Consider the following 18909-nt stretch of genomic DNA (forward strand, 5'->3'; position numbering starts at 1 on the left):
TTTGCATCTCTCTGATGATTAGTGATGATGAGCATTTCTTCACATGTTTCTTAGCCATTTGTATGTCCTGTTTGGAGAGGTGTCTATTTAGTTCCTCTGCCCATTTTTTAATTGGATTCTTTGTCTTCCTTTTGTGGAGTTGTATGAGCACTCTATATGTATTGGAAATTAACCCCTTATCTGATATATCATTGGCAATTATGCTCTTCCATACAGTGGGTAGCCTTTCCGTTTTGATGATTGTATCTTTCGCTGTGCAGAAGCTTTTGAATTTGATGTAGTCCCATGTGTTCATTTTCTCCTTTGTTTCTATTGCCTTAGGTGATGTGTCAGTAAAAATTCTGCTGCGTATGATGTCTGAAATTTTGTTGCCCACAGTCTCTTCTAGGATTTTTATAGATTCATGAGTTACATTTAAGTCTTTTATCCATTTTGAGTTTATTCTGGTGTAGGGTGTAAGTTGATGGTCTAGTTTCATTTTTCTGCAAGTAGCTGTCCAATTTCCCCAGCACCATTTATTAAAGATAGTCTCTATATAATTTATTCTGCTCTGATTTTATAATCTTTTTCCTTCTACTAACTCTGAGTTTTTCTTTTTGTTCTCTTTCTAAATCTTTAAGTTGTTGAGTTAGATAATTTATTAGAAATGTTTCTTCTTTCTTGAGATAGGCCTGTATTGCTATGAAATTCCCTCTCAGGGCTGCTTTTGCTGTGTCCCATTGATTTTGTATTGTTGTGTGTTCATTTTCATTAGTTTCCAGGAAGTTTTTAATTTCTTTCTTAATCTCATTTGTAACCCATTTATTGTTTAATAACATGCTATTTAGCCTCCATGTGTTTGAATGCTTTTGAGTGTTTTTATTGTAATTGATTTCTAGCTTCATGCTATTGTGATCTGAGAAAATACTTGATGTAATTTCAATCTTGAATTTGTAGAGTTACTTTGTATCCTAACATGTGGTCTTTCTTCCAGAATGTCCGGTGTGCACTTGAGAAGAATATATATTCTGCAGCTTTGGGGTGAAATGTTTTGTAAATATCAATTATGTCCAATTGATCTAGTTTGTCACTTAAGGACTCTGTTTCCCTGTTAATTTTTTGTCTAGAAGATCTATCCAGTGGTGTCAGTGGGGAATTAAAGTCACCCAGTATGATTGTATTGCTATTGATCTCTCCATTGAAGTCCTCCATATATTTATTAATACATTTTGGTGCTCCTATATTTGGTGCATATATGTTTACCGGGGTTATATCCTCTTGTTGGATTGATCATTTTAATATTGTATAGTGACCTTCTTTATCTCTTATTATGGTCCTCACATATGAGTATTTCTACACCAGCTTTTTCTTTTTTTAATTTCTATTTGCCTGGAAAAATTTTTTCCATCCCTTGACTTTTATCCTGTGTGAGTCTTTTGTTGTGAGGTGGGTCTCTTGTAGACAGCATATATATGGGTCTTGTTTTCTTATCCAGTCAGCTACCCTGTGTCTTTTGATTGGAGCATTTAAGCCATTTACATTTAAAATTCTTGCCCTGGCCGGTTTGGCTCAGCGGGTGAAGCATCCGCCTGCGGTCCAGAGAGACCCGGGTTCGGTTCCCGCTAAGGGCATGTACCTTGGTTGCAATTTGTCCCCGGCCCTGGTTGGTCGTGTGGGTGGCAGCCACTCGATGTGTCCCTTTCACATCGATGTTTCCCTCTCTCTCTCTCCCTCCCACTCTATCTGTGCAAAAAATGGAAAAATGTCCTCGGGTGAGGATTAAAAAAAAAAAAAAAAAAAAAAATTCTTATTGATAGATATGTATTAGTTGCCATTTTTATTTTATTCCTGTGTTCTTGTTCTCTCTCTCTCTCTCTCTCTCTCTCTCTCTCTCTCTCTCTCTTTCTCTCTCTCTCTCTCTCTCTCTCATATTTCTTCTTCATCTTACAATGGTCCCTTTAGCATTTCTTGCAGTGCTGGTTTGGTGGTAGTAAATTCCTTTAGCTTTTTTTTGGTCTGTGAAGCTCTTTATTTCACCTTCAATTTTGAATGATAGCCTTGCTTAATAGAGGAGTTTTGGATTCATCCCCTCACCTTTCATTACTTTGTATACTTCATGCCACTCAGAATCATTGATTCGGTCTTTGGCTTCTTCTAGCCTGCTATTGAATCCTTCTAAGGTATTTTTCATATTAGCTATGTCATTCTTTATTTCCACTTGATTTTTATTCATAGCTTCTACCTCTTTTTTTTTATGCTGGTGTAGTTCCCACTAAGCTCTTTATAATTCTCATTAAGTTGCTTGAAGTTGTCACTATATTTTTTGAGCACCTTAAAATCATTGCTTTGAATTTTTTATCTGACAAACTGCTTGCTTCCATTTTATGTAATTCCTTTTTGGGTGATTCCTCCTTTTCTTTCATTTGGGTATTGTTTCTTTGTCTCACCATTTTAGCAGACTGGTAGTTCCAGGCTCGGTGAGGGATTTTGGGATGTGTAGGCAGCTCAATGTGTATCAAATAAGGTGCTGTGCCTCCAAGAATGTTTTGGTGCATGATGCCTCTTGCCTGCTGTGGGTCCTGGAGGATTGACAACTGGGGGTTAGTACTGGTCTGTCGTGGTAGGCACTGCTGGTGTGTGCAGGTCCAGCTGGTCCAGCTGCCTGGTAGGGCTCAGCTCCTGATCAGTAGCTGCTGATGCTGCTGGGGGTGAGTGACCGCTCCTGGTTTGTGCTGCTACTTCTGCTGCTATTGCCAGGGAGGGCTCTCAGCTCCCAATCCTCTGCTGCTGTTGGGGGCTTGGGATGCTCAGCTTCCCAGACTTTGCTGCTGCTGGGGGAGGGGCTCACTCCAAATCCACTGCTGCAGTTGTCAGGGGTGGGTTTTGGCTGCCTAAGCCTTGTTGCTGCTATGGATGGGGCACAGCTCCTGATCAGCCTCTGTTGATGCTGCTGGTGATGGGTCTCAGCTGCTGATCTGCACTGCTGCTGCCTGGGGACGGATGTCTGCTCCTGAGCCTCTGCTGCTGGTGTTGTGTCTTGGCTCCTGATCGTCAGATGCTTTTGGGGCTGGGGCTCCACTCTCATCCAGTCACTGCTGCTGTGGGGGATGGTGTTCAGCTCCTGGCTGATTCCTGCTTCCTCGAGCAGGCACTCTCACAGCACTGCTACTGTGCGCTGGTCCACATTAACACAGCAGGGTCTACTGGTTCGATGGTGCGAGGCCCACTGGTGGAATCAGGTGGCTCGACTCTAACCACTCCCCACTGCCTCCTCCCAGAGAAGACCAGCAGATCTTCCAAAACAGCAGAGCCTTCTGGCCACACAGGGAGAAGCACTCTGACAAGCCTCTTACTGTGGTAGCTAGCTGCTTCCCCATCCACAGCACAGGAACCCTCTGCACAACATTTCTGCACTCCTCCGAGGTTGCTCGTCCACCCTCATGTCCACTCACACTCTTTCACACTTGCTCACATTCTTACACACTCACCTTCACTCTTGTCCTGCCTGCCACCATCTTTTTTCTCTCATCTCTGTTTCTTAATTGTATTATGGTATCAATTGTAAAAATAAGAGATATAGCACTTTTGAAAATGCACACAGATGCTCAAAGCAAATGTAGCTTTTTAACTTTTCATAAATGAGAACATCATCCCCATGAAGCCCTACCTGGAGTAAAATTGGTGTGGAAGAATTTTTTTTCCTTAAAAAAAACCTTTTGGTTTCATTTGGGTAATGGATTTCTCTAAGTTTGGCCTTGCTGACCCCCTTTTTCCCTGCTCTTCCCAGGATGAGATTGGGATCTTTGGGAATATGATCTATGGAAATGGTACAGTGGGCGTCAGACCATCAGCCCACCCTGCACCTTGTAGGTGATGTCTTCTTCCTGCTCTGGCTCTGCAGAGGGTCTTCAAAGACTCACTGTTGCATTCATGGTTCTATCAAGCCTGAGTCTCCCTTGCTAAACTGGAGCCTTCTAACTGGTATTAAGGGCCCAGCTCTGCCCTCCAGGCAGCCTTGATGAGAGTGCATGTTCACTGCTCTCTGTGTGGGAGTTTCCCTTCTTCCTCCTGTGACATCCGTGTGCAGGCCCCAGGCTCCCCTCTGGTCCTGTTATAGGCTGCATTTTGTTCCCCACACCCAAAATTCACATGTGGAAATCCTAATCTCCAGTACCTCAAAATGTGACAGTAGTTGGAGACAGGGCTTTCAATGTGCTAATTAACTTTAAATGAGAACATATGGGTGGGTCCCAATTTAATATGACTGGTATCCTTATGAGAAAAGGAGATTCAGACACATATAGATACAGAGGAAGACCATGTGCAAACACAGAGAGAAAATAGCCATCGAGGAGAGAGGCCTCAGAAAGAACTAGCCGTTTGATCTTGGACTTCCAGCCTCCATAACTGTGAGAAAATTTCTGCTGTTTAAGCCACCAGTATATTGTACTTCACTATGGGAGGCCTAGCAGACTAATAGGATCTAGTCTCCTTTCCTAATGGGCCATAAAAAGGATGTCTGTGGGCTCAATGACTGTACAATAATTATGTTTCTGTCTCTCCAATTAAATTATGAAATCCCTCTGGGTAGGAACCATGATTTATTTACTTCTATATTCCTGGGGCCTAAGAGTTCTATACCTAGCATGAAGGTTTTGAGTGAATATATGAATGAAGGCATCATCTCCACTTTGCACAACCACCCTGAAATTTAATAAGATGGAGAGTGCAGAGGTCACATCACTCTGTAAATAGTCCAATTAATAAATCATTAGTACCAGTTCTTATGGCATACCATGAAGGGTCATGGGCACAATGATGTAAGCCACTTGCAAGTCACTGAAATAGGGAAGGCCGAGTTGTCAGTAAATGTGGCCAGGGTTGAGGGACCATTGAAACCTGGAGCAGCTGGCTGGAAACCCAGTGCCTGCTTCAGGCACATCACCTAAAGTCAATTCAAGATAAGTCAATTCACCAAAACCATGAGACATTAAGTCTAGAATATTTTGTCACTGCCATAAGTCCATGAAAATAGAGAAAATAGTAAAAATTTGTTTCAGGAATAGTTCACCAATACAACAATGTGCCCATAGAATGGGGGCAGCAGGGCAGGCCAAAGAAAGGGACAATGCAGGTAATAGGGCAGAGGTCAGGAAGGCCATAAATCCAGAAAAAAAAAAAATTGTAAAATGTATTTACAGAAAACCCACTTCTTTACATCATAGGGCAGCTGAGGTGGGGAAGAAACTAAACATCAGAAAGTATCTTCTGGAGTCCAGTGACTGAGTCATTCAACAAATTGGCTCTTCCACAACTTGATCTGTGGCAAATTGGGCTGCTTCTGTGACCTCTGCAGCTCAGAGAAAACTGTTCTAAAAAGTATGAATCTAAACAACAGTGGCCAGCACATGGTTCACCATGTGCTTGGAATGATTCTCAGAGTCTCATCTGTATTAACTTCCATAGTCCTCGTAATTACCCCATGAGGAAGGTACTATTATCATCCCTGCTTCATGGATGAGGAATCTGAGATTTTTCAAGATTAAAAAACTAGGTCACCCAGCTTGTGAGTGACAGATCTAGTTACTGAATTCAGGAAGAGCCTTCCATCTCAACCACCATATGCTATTGATAGTGGAAATCTTTTCTTTTTTCTTTTTAATCCTTAGCCGAGGACATTTTTACATTTATCTTCAGAAAGAGTGGGAGGGAGGGAGGGGAGGAGAGAGAGAGAGAGAAGGAGAGAAACATCAATGTGAGAGAGACACATTGATTGGTTGCCAACTGCAAGACCCCAACCGGGGCCAGGGATGAACCGCAACCGAGGTACATACCCTTGACTGGAATCGAACCTATGACTCTTTGGTACTCAGGCTGACACTCTAACCACTGAACCAAACCAGCCAGGGCAATAGTGAAATCTTTACCCTCCAATCAGAACAGCTGTTGGGACCCTACCCTTTAACATGGATACATGTATGTACACACAGTCATACACACACACACACACCTAGCTATCATTTACTTATATAGAAGAGCATGAACTTACACAATACATTCAGTTCCAATCTCTGAGCCCACATGGTTCATTCTGGTTTTCTCTCTTTCTGAATCTGTGACATCTTTCTCAGATAGTGAGAAGCCGGGATTTCATTACCCATAATAAATTTACTTATTTGATCAATCCTCCTTTTTGTAGCCAAACCTTGGGTCATCCTTTTCATTCACTTATCTTAATATATCAAATTGGAGTTCTGAAAAAGGACCCACCCAACCAGCAACTGTGATGGTTAAAAACATTTAGTCACTGCTCCCATTGATTTGGTTCTATAAATTCCCCCAACTGCGCATGAAAGCATTAGATAATACTATTGTGAAGAGATGTTTATTGAGTTGCTCAATATAATATACAATTTAGAATATTCAAAATAAAATGTGAGCCCTGGCCGGTTTGGCTCAGCGGTTAGAGCGTCGGCCTGCGGTACAGAGAGACACGGGTTCGGTTCCCGCTAAGGGCATGTACCTCGGTTACAGTTTGTCCCCGGCCCTGGTTGGTCGTGCGGGTGGCAGCCACTCGATGTGTCCCTTCACATCGATGTTTCTCTCTCTCTCTCTTCCTCTCTCTCCCTCCCGCTCTATCTGAACAAAAAATGGAAAAATGTCCTCGGGTGAGGATATATATATGTATATATATATATATATATATATATATATATATAGTGATATAAATGTCACTATGGCTATTACCACAATAATTCTTGCATCCGTTAAAATTTGTTGACAAAATCATAGAGGAATTTGTATTCTTGACTATTGTTTTTTTTTTTTTTTTATTTTTTTATTTATTTATTTTTTTTTTGTACAGATAGAGTGGGAGGGAGAGAGAGGAAGGGAGAGAGAGTGAGAAACATCGACGTGAAGGGACACATCGAGTGGCTGCCACCCGCACGACCAACCAGGGCCGGGGACAAACTGCAACCGAAGTACGTGCCCTTAGCGGGAACCGAACCCGCGTCTCTCCAGACCGCAGGCCGACGCTCTAACCGCTGAGCCAAACCGGCCAGGGCTATTCTTGACTATTGTTAAAGAACAGTGGACAGTACCAGGTGGGGATGGATGGAGATAGTATTATAAGGACCCAATAAGCTGGGTCTACATATCTGGCACTTATCTAGTCACTTCCCTTATATTACACAAGATAGAATATACTGTATAGACATTGAGAAAGCTAAAAGAATGTACAGACTCCATAGTCATTCATCAAGTGCAATAGGTTAAGTTCATCTTTATTTCAGGGACTTATTCACAAAGCACATTGAGATCTCTGGTGTTGGAGGATGCAGCTTCCTTGAAGAACAAAGTAAATTCTTAGGGAAAGTCAGGCTCTAGTTACAGTCCCATCTCTCAACTCAGCCATTAGAACAATGGGTTTTTCTGGTTCAATAAATCCTTGAGACATTAATTTCACAGGGATCTGCAAAGGTTAAACAGCATATGAGAACCAATTAATGAAGCACTGGCAACAAAAGAAGCAAAGTAGATGAGATACATTGAGGACAATAATGCTTTTAAAACATATAAAAATTAATTTTAGCATAATGTATTTTTGTTTCTTTATGCCTATTTAGTAAGCTGTCTCAAGACTGTCAGTTAAAGCATTCATTAATACATTCATTCAAGAAAATATCAACACAGCACCTATTCTGTACCAGGCCGGAGACAAAAGCATGTTGGCTGGTTTGTTTTGGTTTAAATTTTAAGTAAAAAGGATGAGTTTTTAAAATTTAAACCAGATTTTCAGGCATTATGGAAAACTATTTGGAAAAGCCACATAGAGTTAATTTTGTGCATGCTGAAAACTGCAAAGTAAATCTGAGTACATGTTTTAATTGTATGGACTATCCTAGACTTCTAGAGCCCAGCCACCTCTCCCAGTGGAAACCTTCCAGTTTCATGATGAGAAAAGGTTTTTATGAAGCATTGTACCTGTTTTCAATATCTCCTGGCTCCCAAGTATAGTGTAAATAGTGAACTTCTGAAGACCTATATATTGTTTGACTAATTTTTTAGCTCAATTCTCACCCTGCCACTTCTTCAGTGTTGGGGGAGCTACCAACACAGTAACTTTCTGATCTCAGTCGACTGAAGAGTAAGAAAATTGTCATGGAAGGTGAGAAGCACCAGCCATAGATGACTGGGAGCTTTTAGGGAGTGTCTACCCCACCCCAGGTGTGCCAGAAACCCACTTCCTCTGTGGGCTGAGTTCCCCGTTTGTACACACTCACAGGACTGCTACACAGTTGCCTAAAGCCTCAAATAAGATGGAAACTATCTTCATCCTCCTCCTCTTCCCTGGAAAAGCCTACTTAAAGAAAGGAACTGCATGATAAATGCACAAGTCCTAGAAATAAACCTTATAATAGGGCCTTGTTTAGCATGAATCAATGGCAACTACTTTGCATGTTCTTCAGAGGAGAGATTCCACATCCTTCTATTAATGTAAAACCTTTTATATTTTATAATTTCACCCCATGGCGTGTGTGTGTATATAAGTATATATTTCAGAGGAATATACACAAAGTGCACAATGCAAATGTTAAATTTATCAAATTAAATTGACTAAAATGTGTACCTAAGAGCTCTAAATCAACTGCAAATCACTCTTTAAGCATTTCTTGAATGACTGAAAGGCACCATTGGGAATTTATGGGCTCCCAGAAGGAGGGGTCAAGTATCCAGGATGGCCCTGGACTGTGGGAGTTCTTACATCAGGTAGATATGCTGTAATCAGTGATTCTCAACCTTGACTGCTCATGAGAATCAAAGAGGGAGCTTTTAAAGTCACAAAAGAGGAATTATTTTAGTGTCTCAGATGACTCAGGCATCAGGATTTTTTATAACTCTCCAGTGATTTTGTTGTACAGCCAATGTTTGAGAACCACTATCACAAGAGCTTCTGTAACTTCTGGTGGAAAAGAGCAGCATTCAAAAGTCATGACCCAGTTTTATCACTGTCCTTCAGGACTGTGCACAGAACTTCCCTTCCTTCCAGTGGAGTTGAAACTAAGTCCTTCTCAAAGGACTCTGCATCATCATGTCATGCCAACTACACTGACCCTAGATGGCCTTTATAGTTGGGTATTTATAAGCCTGAGGGCTTAGCATTCTAGACAAATGGGGTCATAAAGGTCACAGATGAATCCAAAATCTGGCTTAGAGAATAAATCATTAAACAACAAATGAGCACATTCATGTATATGTGTGTGTGTGGAGAGAGAGAGAGAGAGAGAGAGAGAGAGAGAGAGAGAGAGAATCAATTTGTTTCAATTTCCCAGTAAAGTACTATTTATGAAGAGTGGTAATGTGTTAAGTGTCTGACCTGTGTTTCTTTGCAAGGCTTGAAGGAGAAGTTCTGCAGAATTCTGATAACAGCAACTTTCATGTTCATGAGGGCAAACCTCATTCCAATGCAGTTTCGGGGTCCACTTCCAAAGGGCAGGTATATGTAAGGATTCATGCTGTCCTTGTTCTTACTGAACCTGGTTCCACAACAGTAGATGGAAACAATTAATGAAACATAAACACCACAAGAGCTACATGTTTAGGGTTCTTACTTAGACTCCTCAACCAGTAGTATACAGGATACTTCTGTGGGTTAGTTAGTGAGATCCTGCTATGGTTATTTTGCTGTGAGAATTGTAAGCTATAGATCCTTTTCATTCTCCATACGCTATAGGCACTTTCAGTCTCATTGAAGAGATGGCATAAATGCTGTGTAAAGGAACATTTATTTTCAAACACTAAATTACATTCAGGGTGTTGAGATGTTCACACTCTGAAAGACAAAAAGAAAATGAATAAAGAAAAAGTAGGTTTCTGCCTCCATTAAATTCATGCTGGGCACATGCTCATGGAGGAAGGAAGCAGGAATAATACTTCCCATTAGTTACGTTGATATTTTTCCCCCTTCCCTTTCCTTCTCTTTTTCCCCCTCCTCTCCTTTGACCTCTTCCCTTCTGCCCCTCTCTCTCTCATTGAATAGCTTAAATCATATTACTTTGATAGGCATTTGATGCTCCTCTACTCTAGTATGATCACTGGTTTCCTTGTCTGTCTGTTCCACTAGGCTATAAATTCCTTGAAGGTAAATCTATGCTTTATTCAAATTTGATTTCTCAATATTTGATTATATCAAGGAAAAATGTGTATTGGGGGAAAGTGATCATGGCATTGTGGTTATATATATATATATATATATATATATATATATAACAGTTCTTATATTTTAGAGAACATTTTAAATATTAACAGATGGTGTGCTTTAAGATAATATGGAAATTAGGAGAAGGGTATCAGTGGCATGTGGATAGGGCAGTAGACGGGGTTGATGGCTATAAAGCTGGTGATAAGCACACAAAGATGCATTGAAAGTATTTCATAGACATGTGTTTAGGAAATGCTTCTATATATGTCAAATATACATATACTTTTGTATATGTCAAAAATTCTCCATAATAGACTTTTATTTAAACATATGGATTTCTCGCTGCCTGGCCCACTTCCTGACACATGGTAAGCACTTACTCTTTTTTTTTTTGTATTTTATTTTATTTTTAAAATTAATTAATTTATTTTTGTTACAGATATTTCTCCTTTATCCCCCACTGATTCCCTCCCTTCCTCTCCCTGCCCGCCCTGTCCCCAGCTTTGTTGTCTATGTCAATTGTTCATGCATAAATGCATATAAGTTCTGTGGTTTATCTCTCCCCCACCACCCCCTCTTCTGGGAATTGTCAGTCTGTACCCCACTTCCATGTCTGGGACTACCCCATTCCTCAGACTGTTATGTTTATTATATTCCACAAATAAGTGAGATCATATAATAATTGTCTTTCTCTGTTTGGCTTGTTTCGCTTAGGATAATACTCTCCAGGTCCCTTCATGTCATCTCAAAGGATAAGAGATCTTTCTTTCTTACGGCTGCATAGTGTTCCATTGTGTATATGTACCACAGCTTTTTTATCCATTTGTCTATTGATAGGCATTTGGGCTGTTTCCAGATCGCACTTACTCTTTGGTGACTGAATGAAGCAAAGAGAAGTATAAGATAGCCAACAGATATGTGAAAAAATGCACACTACCACTAACTATAAGGGACATGTAAATCAAAACTACAGTGAGATACCATCTCACTCCCATTAGAAAGCTACTATCAATAGGACAAGAAATAAATATTGGAGAGGGTGTGGAGAAAGAAAACCCTTGTACACTGCTGGTGCAAATATAAATTGGTACAGCTACTATGAAAAACAGTATGGAAGTTCCTCAAAAAATTAAGAACTAAAATATGACCCAGCAATCTCTTCTGGATATACACCTGAAAAATTTGAACATGCTTATTCATAAAGATATATGTACCCCTATGTTCATTGCAATATTATTTATAATAGTCAAGAATGAAAACAGAACAAGTGCCCTGCAACAGATAATTGGCTAAAGAAGATATGGTACACATATACAATGGAATAGTACTCAGCCATACAAAGATGAAGTATTGCCAATTGTGACAACATCGATAGATCTTGGTTGTATTATTTTAAGTGAAATAAGCAAATGGAAAAGGACAAGAACCATATGATTTCAGTCATACATGGGATATAAAACAAAAAGCAACAAACAAAAATAAAATAGATACAGACAACAGAATGGTGGTTACCAGAGGGGAAAAGAAGGGTGTGGGGAGGACAAGGAGAGTACAGGGGATCAAATACAAGGTGATGGGAGAAGACTAGACTTTGATGATGAGCACATAATAAAGTGTACAGATGTATTATAAAATTGTACAACTGGAGAGACCATGGCTACGATTGGTCCCTCCACGAAGTCATACTCAAGTTCTGACAACAGAGAAGAAAGTGAAAAGCAAAAAGATTATTTAAAAAAAAAAAGTGCCTTCTCCAAGATGGCAGCGGGTGGCCGAAGACCTGGTCCTGTAGCTGGAAAGGAGCCTGGACACAGTGACACATTCTCAAAGGCCCTGCAGGATCGCCATGGTGCCCTGCATGATGTTGCCCTGCATGATGATGCCATGAAGAAAGAAGATTGCTTTGATGGTGATCACAGCTTTGAGAACATAGGACTAGCAGCTGGCCGAAGCCAACGAGAAAAGAAACGTTCTTACAAAGATTTTTCAAGGGAAGAGGAAGAAATCGCTGCTCAGGTCAGGAATTCTTCCAAGAAGAAGTTAAAGGATAGTGAACTTTACTTCTTGGGGACGGACATGCACAAGAAGAAGAGGAAGCACTCCTCTGACCATTACTACTATGGAAGACAGTGGTTCTTGTTCTGAGTGCCGATAAACCAGGGTGAAGGAGGAGGATAGGTGGAGGGCTGGTATTTTGGAGGATTCGGCATAGAAGAAGTCTTCATTTGTGATACACCAGATATTTCGTCTTTGGAATCGTCACAGAAGAAAAGAAAAGGTCCAGCCCACAAGCTGCTGATACAACTATGGACCTGTTGAAAGCTATCACTTCCCCACTGGCAACAGGCTCCAAGCCCTCCAAAAAGACAAGAGAAAAGTCCTCTAGTTCTTCAAGCCATTCAGAGAGTAGAAAGGAACACCACAGGAAGAAAATAAGTGGAAGCAGTGGGGAACTATCCCTGGAGGACAGTGTTTCCCACAAATCCAAAAATATGAAACCGCTCTATGTGACACTGAGACACTGATCGTTCATGAGCCAGATGGTTTAAAGATGAAACTTATTCTCTCACCAAAGAAAAAGGGAAACTGCTCAGTTGATGAGGAGTCTTTTCAGTACCCATCTCAGCAAGCAACTGCAAAAAAGTCCTCTAAGAAATCAGCTCGGGATGAGCAAAGTGCTTTACTCCTAGGACACCAGTTACAGAGCTTTCTGAAAACAGCCCAGAAGAAGCACAAGTCATCCTTAGACCCACATTCATCTCCTGGCCCTGAAGGCTGTGTGTCAGATGCCTCCCAGTTCCCAGAATCCCCCAGTGCTAACCCGGATCTTTCAGTGCTAGAACCTATCCTAGAAGAATCAGACTCATCCTCTGGAGGGGAGCTAGAGGCTGGCGAGTTGGTGATAGATGATTCTTACCAGGAAATCAAAAAGGAAAAGAAGTCAAAGAAGAGCAAAAAGAAGGACAAGGAGAAGCATAAAGAGAAACGCCACTCCAAGTCCAAGAGAAGTTCAGGACTTTCTGCTGCAGCGGTGGGAGAGATCACAATGACACCTGGCCCTCCCTCCCAGCATCCCCTACCCCAGAGCAGCTGCCACTCCCCCACCACTTCCTGGCCTCCACACAGATGGGCATAGTGAGAAAAGAAAATAAAAAAGAGAAGGATAAAGAGAAAGAGGAGAAAAGCCAAAAAAGAACATGTTGGCCTATCAGGTGTTCTGTAAAGAGTACTGTGTGACCATTGTGGCCCACCACCCAGGCATAGATCTTGGGGAACTTAGTAAAAAGCTGGTTGAGGTGTGGAAGCAATTGCCAGAAAAGGGCAAATTGATTTCAGTATCTGCAACACAAACAGAACAAAGCAGAAGCTGCAACTGCGAAAAGAAAAGCATCCAGCTCAGAAGGCTCCATGAAAGTAAAAGCTTCCTCTGTAGGAGTACTGTCACCCCAAAAGAAGTCCCCGCCCACCACCATGTTATTACCTGCCTCAGGGGCTTTGTTGCTGCTCATCTACAGCTGTTGGGAGAGTCCCTCAGACTCATCGGACCCTGCCTACAGGAAACAGAGGGCATGGTGGCTGTGGCCGGCAGCTTGTCAGTGCTTCTGGATTCCATCATCTGTGTGCTCGGGCCCTTGGCATGTCTGACTACACAACTACCTGAACTGAATGGCTGTCCCAAACAGGTCTTGTCAAACACACTAGACAACATTACTTACATCATGCCTGGACTGTGACAGCAGAGAATCCTGGGACAGAAACCTTATCCTACCCCATTGCTGGTTTGTGTATATATGATCGTTCCAGATCCCTTCACTGGCCACTGGATGAAGGTTTTAAATTTTTATATACATATACATAAAGATACACACACACACACACACACACACACATATACACACACACACACACACACACACATATATATATAATGTACAATATATAGATAGGGCTGTAACTACTTCACTTTTAATAATTTTATGAAATGGCAAAGGTTTAGCCAAGAGGAAACCTTCGCATGAATATGGGCTTGGGATTTTTTTTTCTCCTGTGGTGGACAAATCTGCCTTAAGAATCGATGTAACTTGGGGGCTGGGGGCTTCTTCTGGGTGCCAAGTGCATCTCTTTATGGACAGCTAAAATGTGATTTTTTTCCCCAAGCACAGTTGTACCTCCAGATCCATCACGGACCATTTGCCTTACCTGTCTCACAGTCTGAAATGTAACAGAAAAGATTATGGGAAGATGCCAGTTGACTGAAAGTGCAAAAAGCCTTTCAACTTGAAGTGTCTTAGGTGGGAGGTGATCAAATCGTTCCCATCTGAGAGTTACTGCGATGGCAAAGGTGAGCTAGTAGGGAGTTCAGTCCAGTTCCTGCTATACAGGTGTCCTCGTCTCAAAGTGCGTCGTAATCATTGGCAGCCTCAGTAAGGGCCAAGGAGTTTTGTGAGTCCTGGCAGCATAAACACTTTGAAAAGGCTAGAGCTGTCAGTGCCACCGGTCGAACTGCATACATGGTGAGCTGATCCAGAATCTCTGGCCTGCAGAACGAAGAGTGGTGTCTTCCACTGGCAGCTTTCGCTCAGCCCCAAGTCCTCACAGGTTCTGCTTAGTTGCTTGGTGGCAATGGAAGATGAACTTTGCCCAATGGGATTTTGGGGTTCATCTTATTGGCTCCCCTGGTGGGCAAATACGGTGTTCTGCCTTCCACACATAAGTGAATTGCAAAAAAAAAGTAGTTGATTCTCATGTAGGTTTATTTATGTGTGCTTGTGAATGTGTTTTAATTATGTGTACTTAACTCTGTAAAATCTCTTAGATTTTAATTTATCCTGTAAATTTCTGTATATATAACTTAATAACAAAAGCCTCCACCAGCAACAGCATGTGGAAGTTACAGACTTGTTATTTATTCCTCCCTTCCTTCCTCTGACCTCTGAAAACTCTAAATCATCTGCATTTTAAGGTATTGTGCCTCAAAAAGGAATCATTTGATGTCAGGATTCTAATTCTTTATAGTTCAATAATGTCAAGAAAGTAAATAGAAAGGAATGTTTTCATTTCCAGCTGCCCTTATTTCCAAAGAACCAGACTTTTGCTTCCTGGTTCCAAAGAAGACAGTTGAGCACATCAGGGTTGTTTTTAAATGTGTGTGATTCCCTGCCAAACACCAGCTCTGAGGTACCTGCTTTCTTCCCAGGCGAGATGGAGCTCTCTCTCTGGCGTCCAAATAGAGGTCCGAGGACAGTGCAGCCAGCCCGAGTCCTGCTTAATGCCTCCCTTCTCCTCACCAGTGTGGTCTATTTCTTAAAAGGTATTCTGGCTGCCGAATGCCTTTCTCAGCTCAGAGCAGTTTTGAGATTTAATTGGGAAAACAGAAGCAAACGGGAATATTTGGGATCCAAAATCAAGAACAGAAATCTTGTTTTGATTTCGTGTGTTAGAACCTGTACCATGCCTCATCTGTACCCATGGAAGTTTCCTGTTTGACACAGGGTATCAAGGAGGGGCCTTGAAGACATAGCTTAGTACCAAAAGAAGTCAGTCCTACCCTTGTCATGTGTACACATTAATGAAATCCTGATGAGGACCTGCTTTTTGTTTGTTTTCCTTTCAAATCAAATCCTGTTGTATTTAAAATTTGTACACATTTGTATAATAACCTGTACCTGTGGTATTTGGTACTATCAGAGGGAAAACTTTGGATTCAGATCTTCTTGCAGTTTTTATATCTTTTAAAAAATAAATCCTAGTGGTTTAACCCAAATTCTATTATAGTTGTATAAAGAAATAACATTTTGCACTTATATGATTAAAAAAAAAGCCCCTTATTTTCAGTCCAAGCTACTTATACCTCCCCCTCTGCCACCCTCAGCAGAAAGAGTGGTTATTCCTTCAACAAATACACCCCTTAGCAGAAGCTGGCTAAGATCATCCTGGTATTCAAATTTCCAAGTATTAAAGATGCAGTAAAACTTTGGACAAATAGAGGATGGTTGACATACAACTGGTGCCAGAACGGCAAAACCCAGAGTTTAGAAGTATTGAAAGACACCATCTTTTCTGCCATTGAGAAATTCACAGTCTAAAACAGCAGTTTTGCATTTCAGAAAGTAAATTAAGCAAGCTCCAGGAAGCACTGAAAAGCATCTCAGAAAATTCTACCTGTCCAAGCTGTGGTCAAAACTGTTACATGAGTGGTAAACTTACAAATGTGCCTACCTGTGCTTTGACCACACCTGGAGAATCCCAAGCTGTAGTTCCTGCCACATTGCCACAGCCAGCAGGCCAACTTCCTCTTCCACCTCCTCCACCTCCACCTGCCCCTCCACCTCCCACAGCACCTGTGCTGTTCACAAAACTCAATCACACTAAAGCACTTCAGGCTGAACCATTTAAAAAAGATGGACCCATGCAGATAACACCTAAAGATCTAATGACTGTGAAATAAAAGGAAACAGTTTCGATGAAAAGAAGAAGCTTGTTCCTTCACCAAAGGCACAGATTCCACTAGTTATGGTCTCTGACCTGCAATGTGTTGCCCTGAAGCCCAACTCCAAAGTGTTATCAACTCAAGTTACAGATGTCTTAATTACTCCTGGTAAATGCCAGATACATTTGTGGAAACCACTTAGAAAAGTCCATGGAGAAAGAAGCCAAGTGGGACCCCTCTTACCAATAAAGAAAATATGGAAACAGAAACTGTATTGACTCCAGCAATGACCCAAGCCTTAAGGAGAAAGTTTCAGCTGGCTCACCATAGAAGCCCAACTCAAACGCTGCCACTTTCTACAAGCAGCTTTGATGAACAAAACTGATGCCAACTCTGCCTGTATCCATGTGATCATCCATAAAATACCCATAAGGTCACCCCACTCCTTTTAAAAAAAATGTAGTATGTATAAATAATTATTCTAATTTATAATTCTATTAAAAGAATTACAATATATATGGAGCCCATTTATACTGTGGTATAAAGTGGGTATTTGGATATTTTCTAGTTTGCATGATCAATAAGAGAACAGAATAGAAAATACAATCCCCAGAGCAATTTGTATCCTGGAATTACCCAATTTAGGGTGGAGAGGCTCAAATTGAACTAGATAACTAATTTGTACTCTGTAGGTGCAGTTATAACCTTAAGAAAATAACCTAGTTCCCATTCATCTTGGGTATTCTCAGGTAATTGAAAAGTATTTCAGCCTATAAAACTCATACATTCATTAAGTGCTACAAACTTGATCAATAAAAAAGACCCTTTAGATTTTATTTCTGTTCATTATAAACAGTTAAGAGGTAAGAGCATCCTCCATCCAAATTCAACTATTTTCCAAAAGGTTTGGAGGCAAAAGACCTAATGTGACCTTACAAATTAGAATGTAACATTTCTAACATCTTGGGTATGTAGTTCTATCTGGCTCACTGAAGTCTGAGATATTTGTTATTTTGATGTGTGCTGTCCACATTCATACAGCTACATATAAGTTTCATGAAGACTTCAACATGAACCTGTGTTTTCCTCAGTGCCCTGTGAAGGATTCTTTGAGGTCTGTAGCAGGTTCACTAGATACTCTGTCTTCAGTAGCCTGCTGATTCAGTAACAGTAATAATGCACACCTAACTGGATTTTTGTTCTTCCCTGCCAGTCCAGGGTTGCCAGAGTTAGTAAATATAAATATGTGACACCAATCAAATTTGCATTTCAGATAAACAACGAATAACTTTTAAACATAAATATGTCCCATTAAACAATGAATATTTTTTTAGTATAATTATGTCCCAAATATTGCGTGGGATATATGTATACAAAAAAAATTTACCATTTACCTGAAATTCAAATTTAACTGGGCATTGTATATTTATTTGGTGACCCTATCAGTCAGTCAGCCCCCTACAAAGTTGCCAGGTATTTCTGGGAACCTCCCCCCATTTGTCAGAAACATCTACTTAACAGTGGACACTATTATAGCTTCATCAAGGATCCCTATCACTAACGTTCTAAGTATCATGGAGGAAGGGAAACTCTCATTAGCGTGAGTGTGACTGAATATGCAGGATTAGCTTTAATGCTGTAACTGCCACTGCAGTTCCAGAAATAAGGAGAGCAGTTGTTCATGGATAGGAACCAAGGGGTTTCATATCTTCACTGCACTTATTTAGCCTGAGAAGTAACTACATAGATGATATCCTTGAAATATCCCCTGGTTAATTTAGGATAAAAAGATATTTTAGCAATTTTCCAGAAATGCCTATATTTCTACAGATAAATATTGCTTGTAAAAGTCACAGGACTGGAAAGCAGACCTGGGGACACTGTTTTGTTTTTATGACATCCACATTTATGTTCACAGCACATTTATAGATGAAAATTCAACAGATAATAGTTAAACATTTGTGCTTCTAGTAGAAGTTTATATGTAACCTGCTATCAACATTTATATTATGTGTGAATAGAGGGAATGATCACTGAGAATAAAGCAGTTGAGCATTTGTACAGTATATTTTAAGAGGCACTCATAATGCTTCTAATATTAATAAACCACTGTGTATTATATAAATTTAATTTAAATGATTTGATAATTCTTGTGGAATAAAGGTTCATAAAAAATGTTATAGAAATCCTATAGTTAAATATTTGTAGAGCCGCTATTGCCCTTATACCAGTACTAAAATATAGTCTACCTTGCATCATTATAATTTTTATGAGAGATTTTATATTGTACTCATTT

General features: G+C 40.5%; 1 protein-coding gene and 2 pseudogenes across 2 annotated transcripts in view; 2 read left to right on the forward strand and 1 right to left on the reverse strand.

The window, feature by feature from the left end:
- Window positions 1–7257: 7257 nt before the first annotated feature.
- LOC118642420 (cytochrome P450 3A12-like) overlaps window positions 7258–18909 on the reverse strand; it is a 67598-nt gene continuing 55946 nt past the window's right edge. For both annotated transcript variants that reach the window (XM_036280175.1, XM_036280176.1), the window contains exons 12-13: window positions 9359–9518; window positions 7258–7453 (exon numbers count right to left, since the gene is read on the reverse strand). In XM_036280175.1, the coding sequence (XP_036136068.1) occupies window positions 7358–7453; window positions 9359–9518 (256 nt within the window). In that variant the 3' untranslated portion in view covers window positions 7258–7357. The remainder of the gene's footprint in view (window positions 7454–9358; window positions 9519–18909) is intronic.
- LOC118641493 lies at window positions 11526–16998 on the forward strand (annotated as a pseudogene).
- Window positions 12062–13924, forward strand: LOC118642421 (annotated as a pseudogene).

The sequence above is a fragment of the Molossus molossus genome, unplaced genomic scaffold (assembly GCF_014108415.1).
Source record: "Molossus molossus isolate mMolMol1 unplaced genomic scaffold, mMolMol1.p scaffold_m16_p_3, whole genome shotgun sequence".
Classification (NCBI taxonomy): Eukaryota; Metazoa; Chordata; class Mammalia; order Chiroptera; family Molossidae; genus Molossus; species Molossus molossus.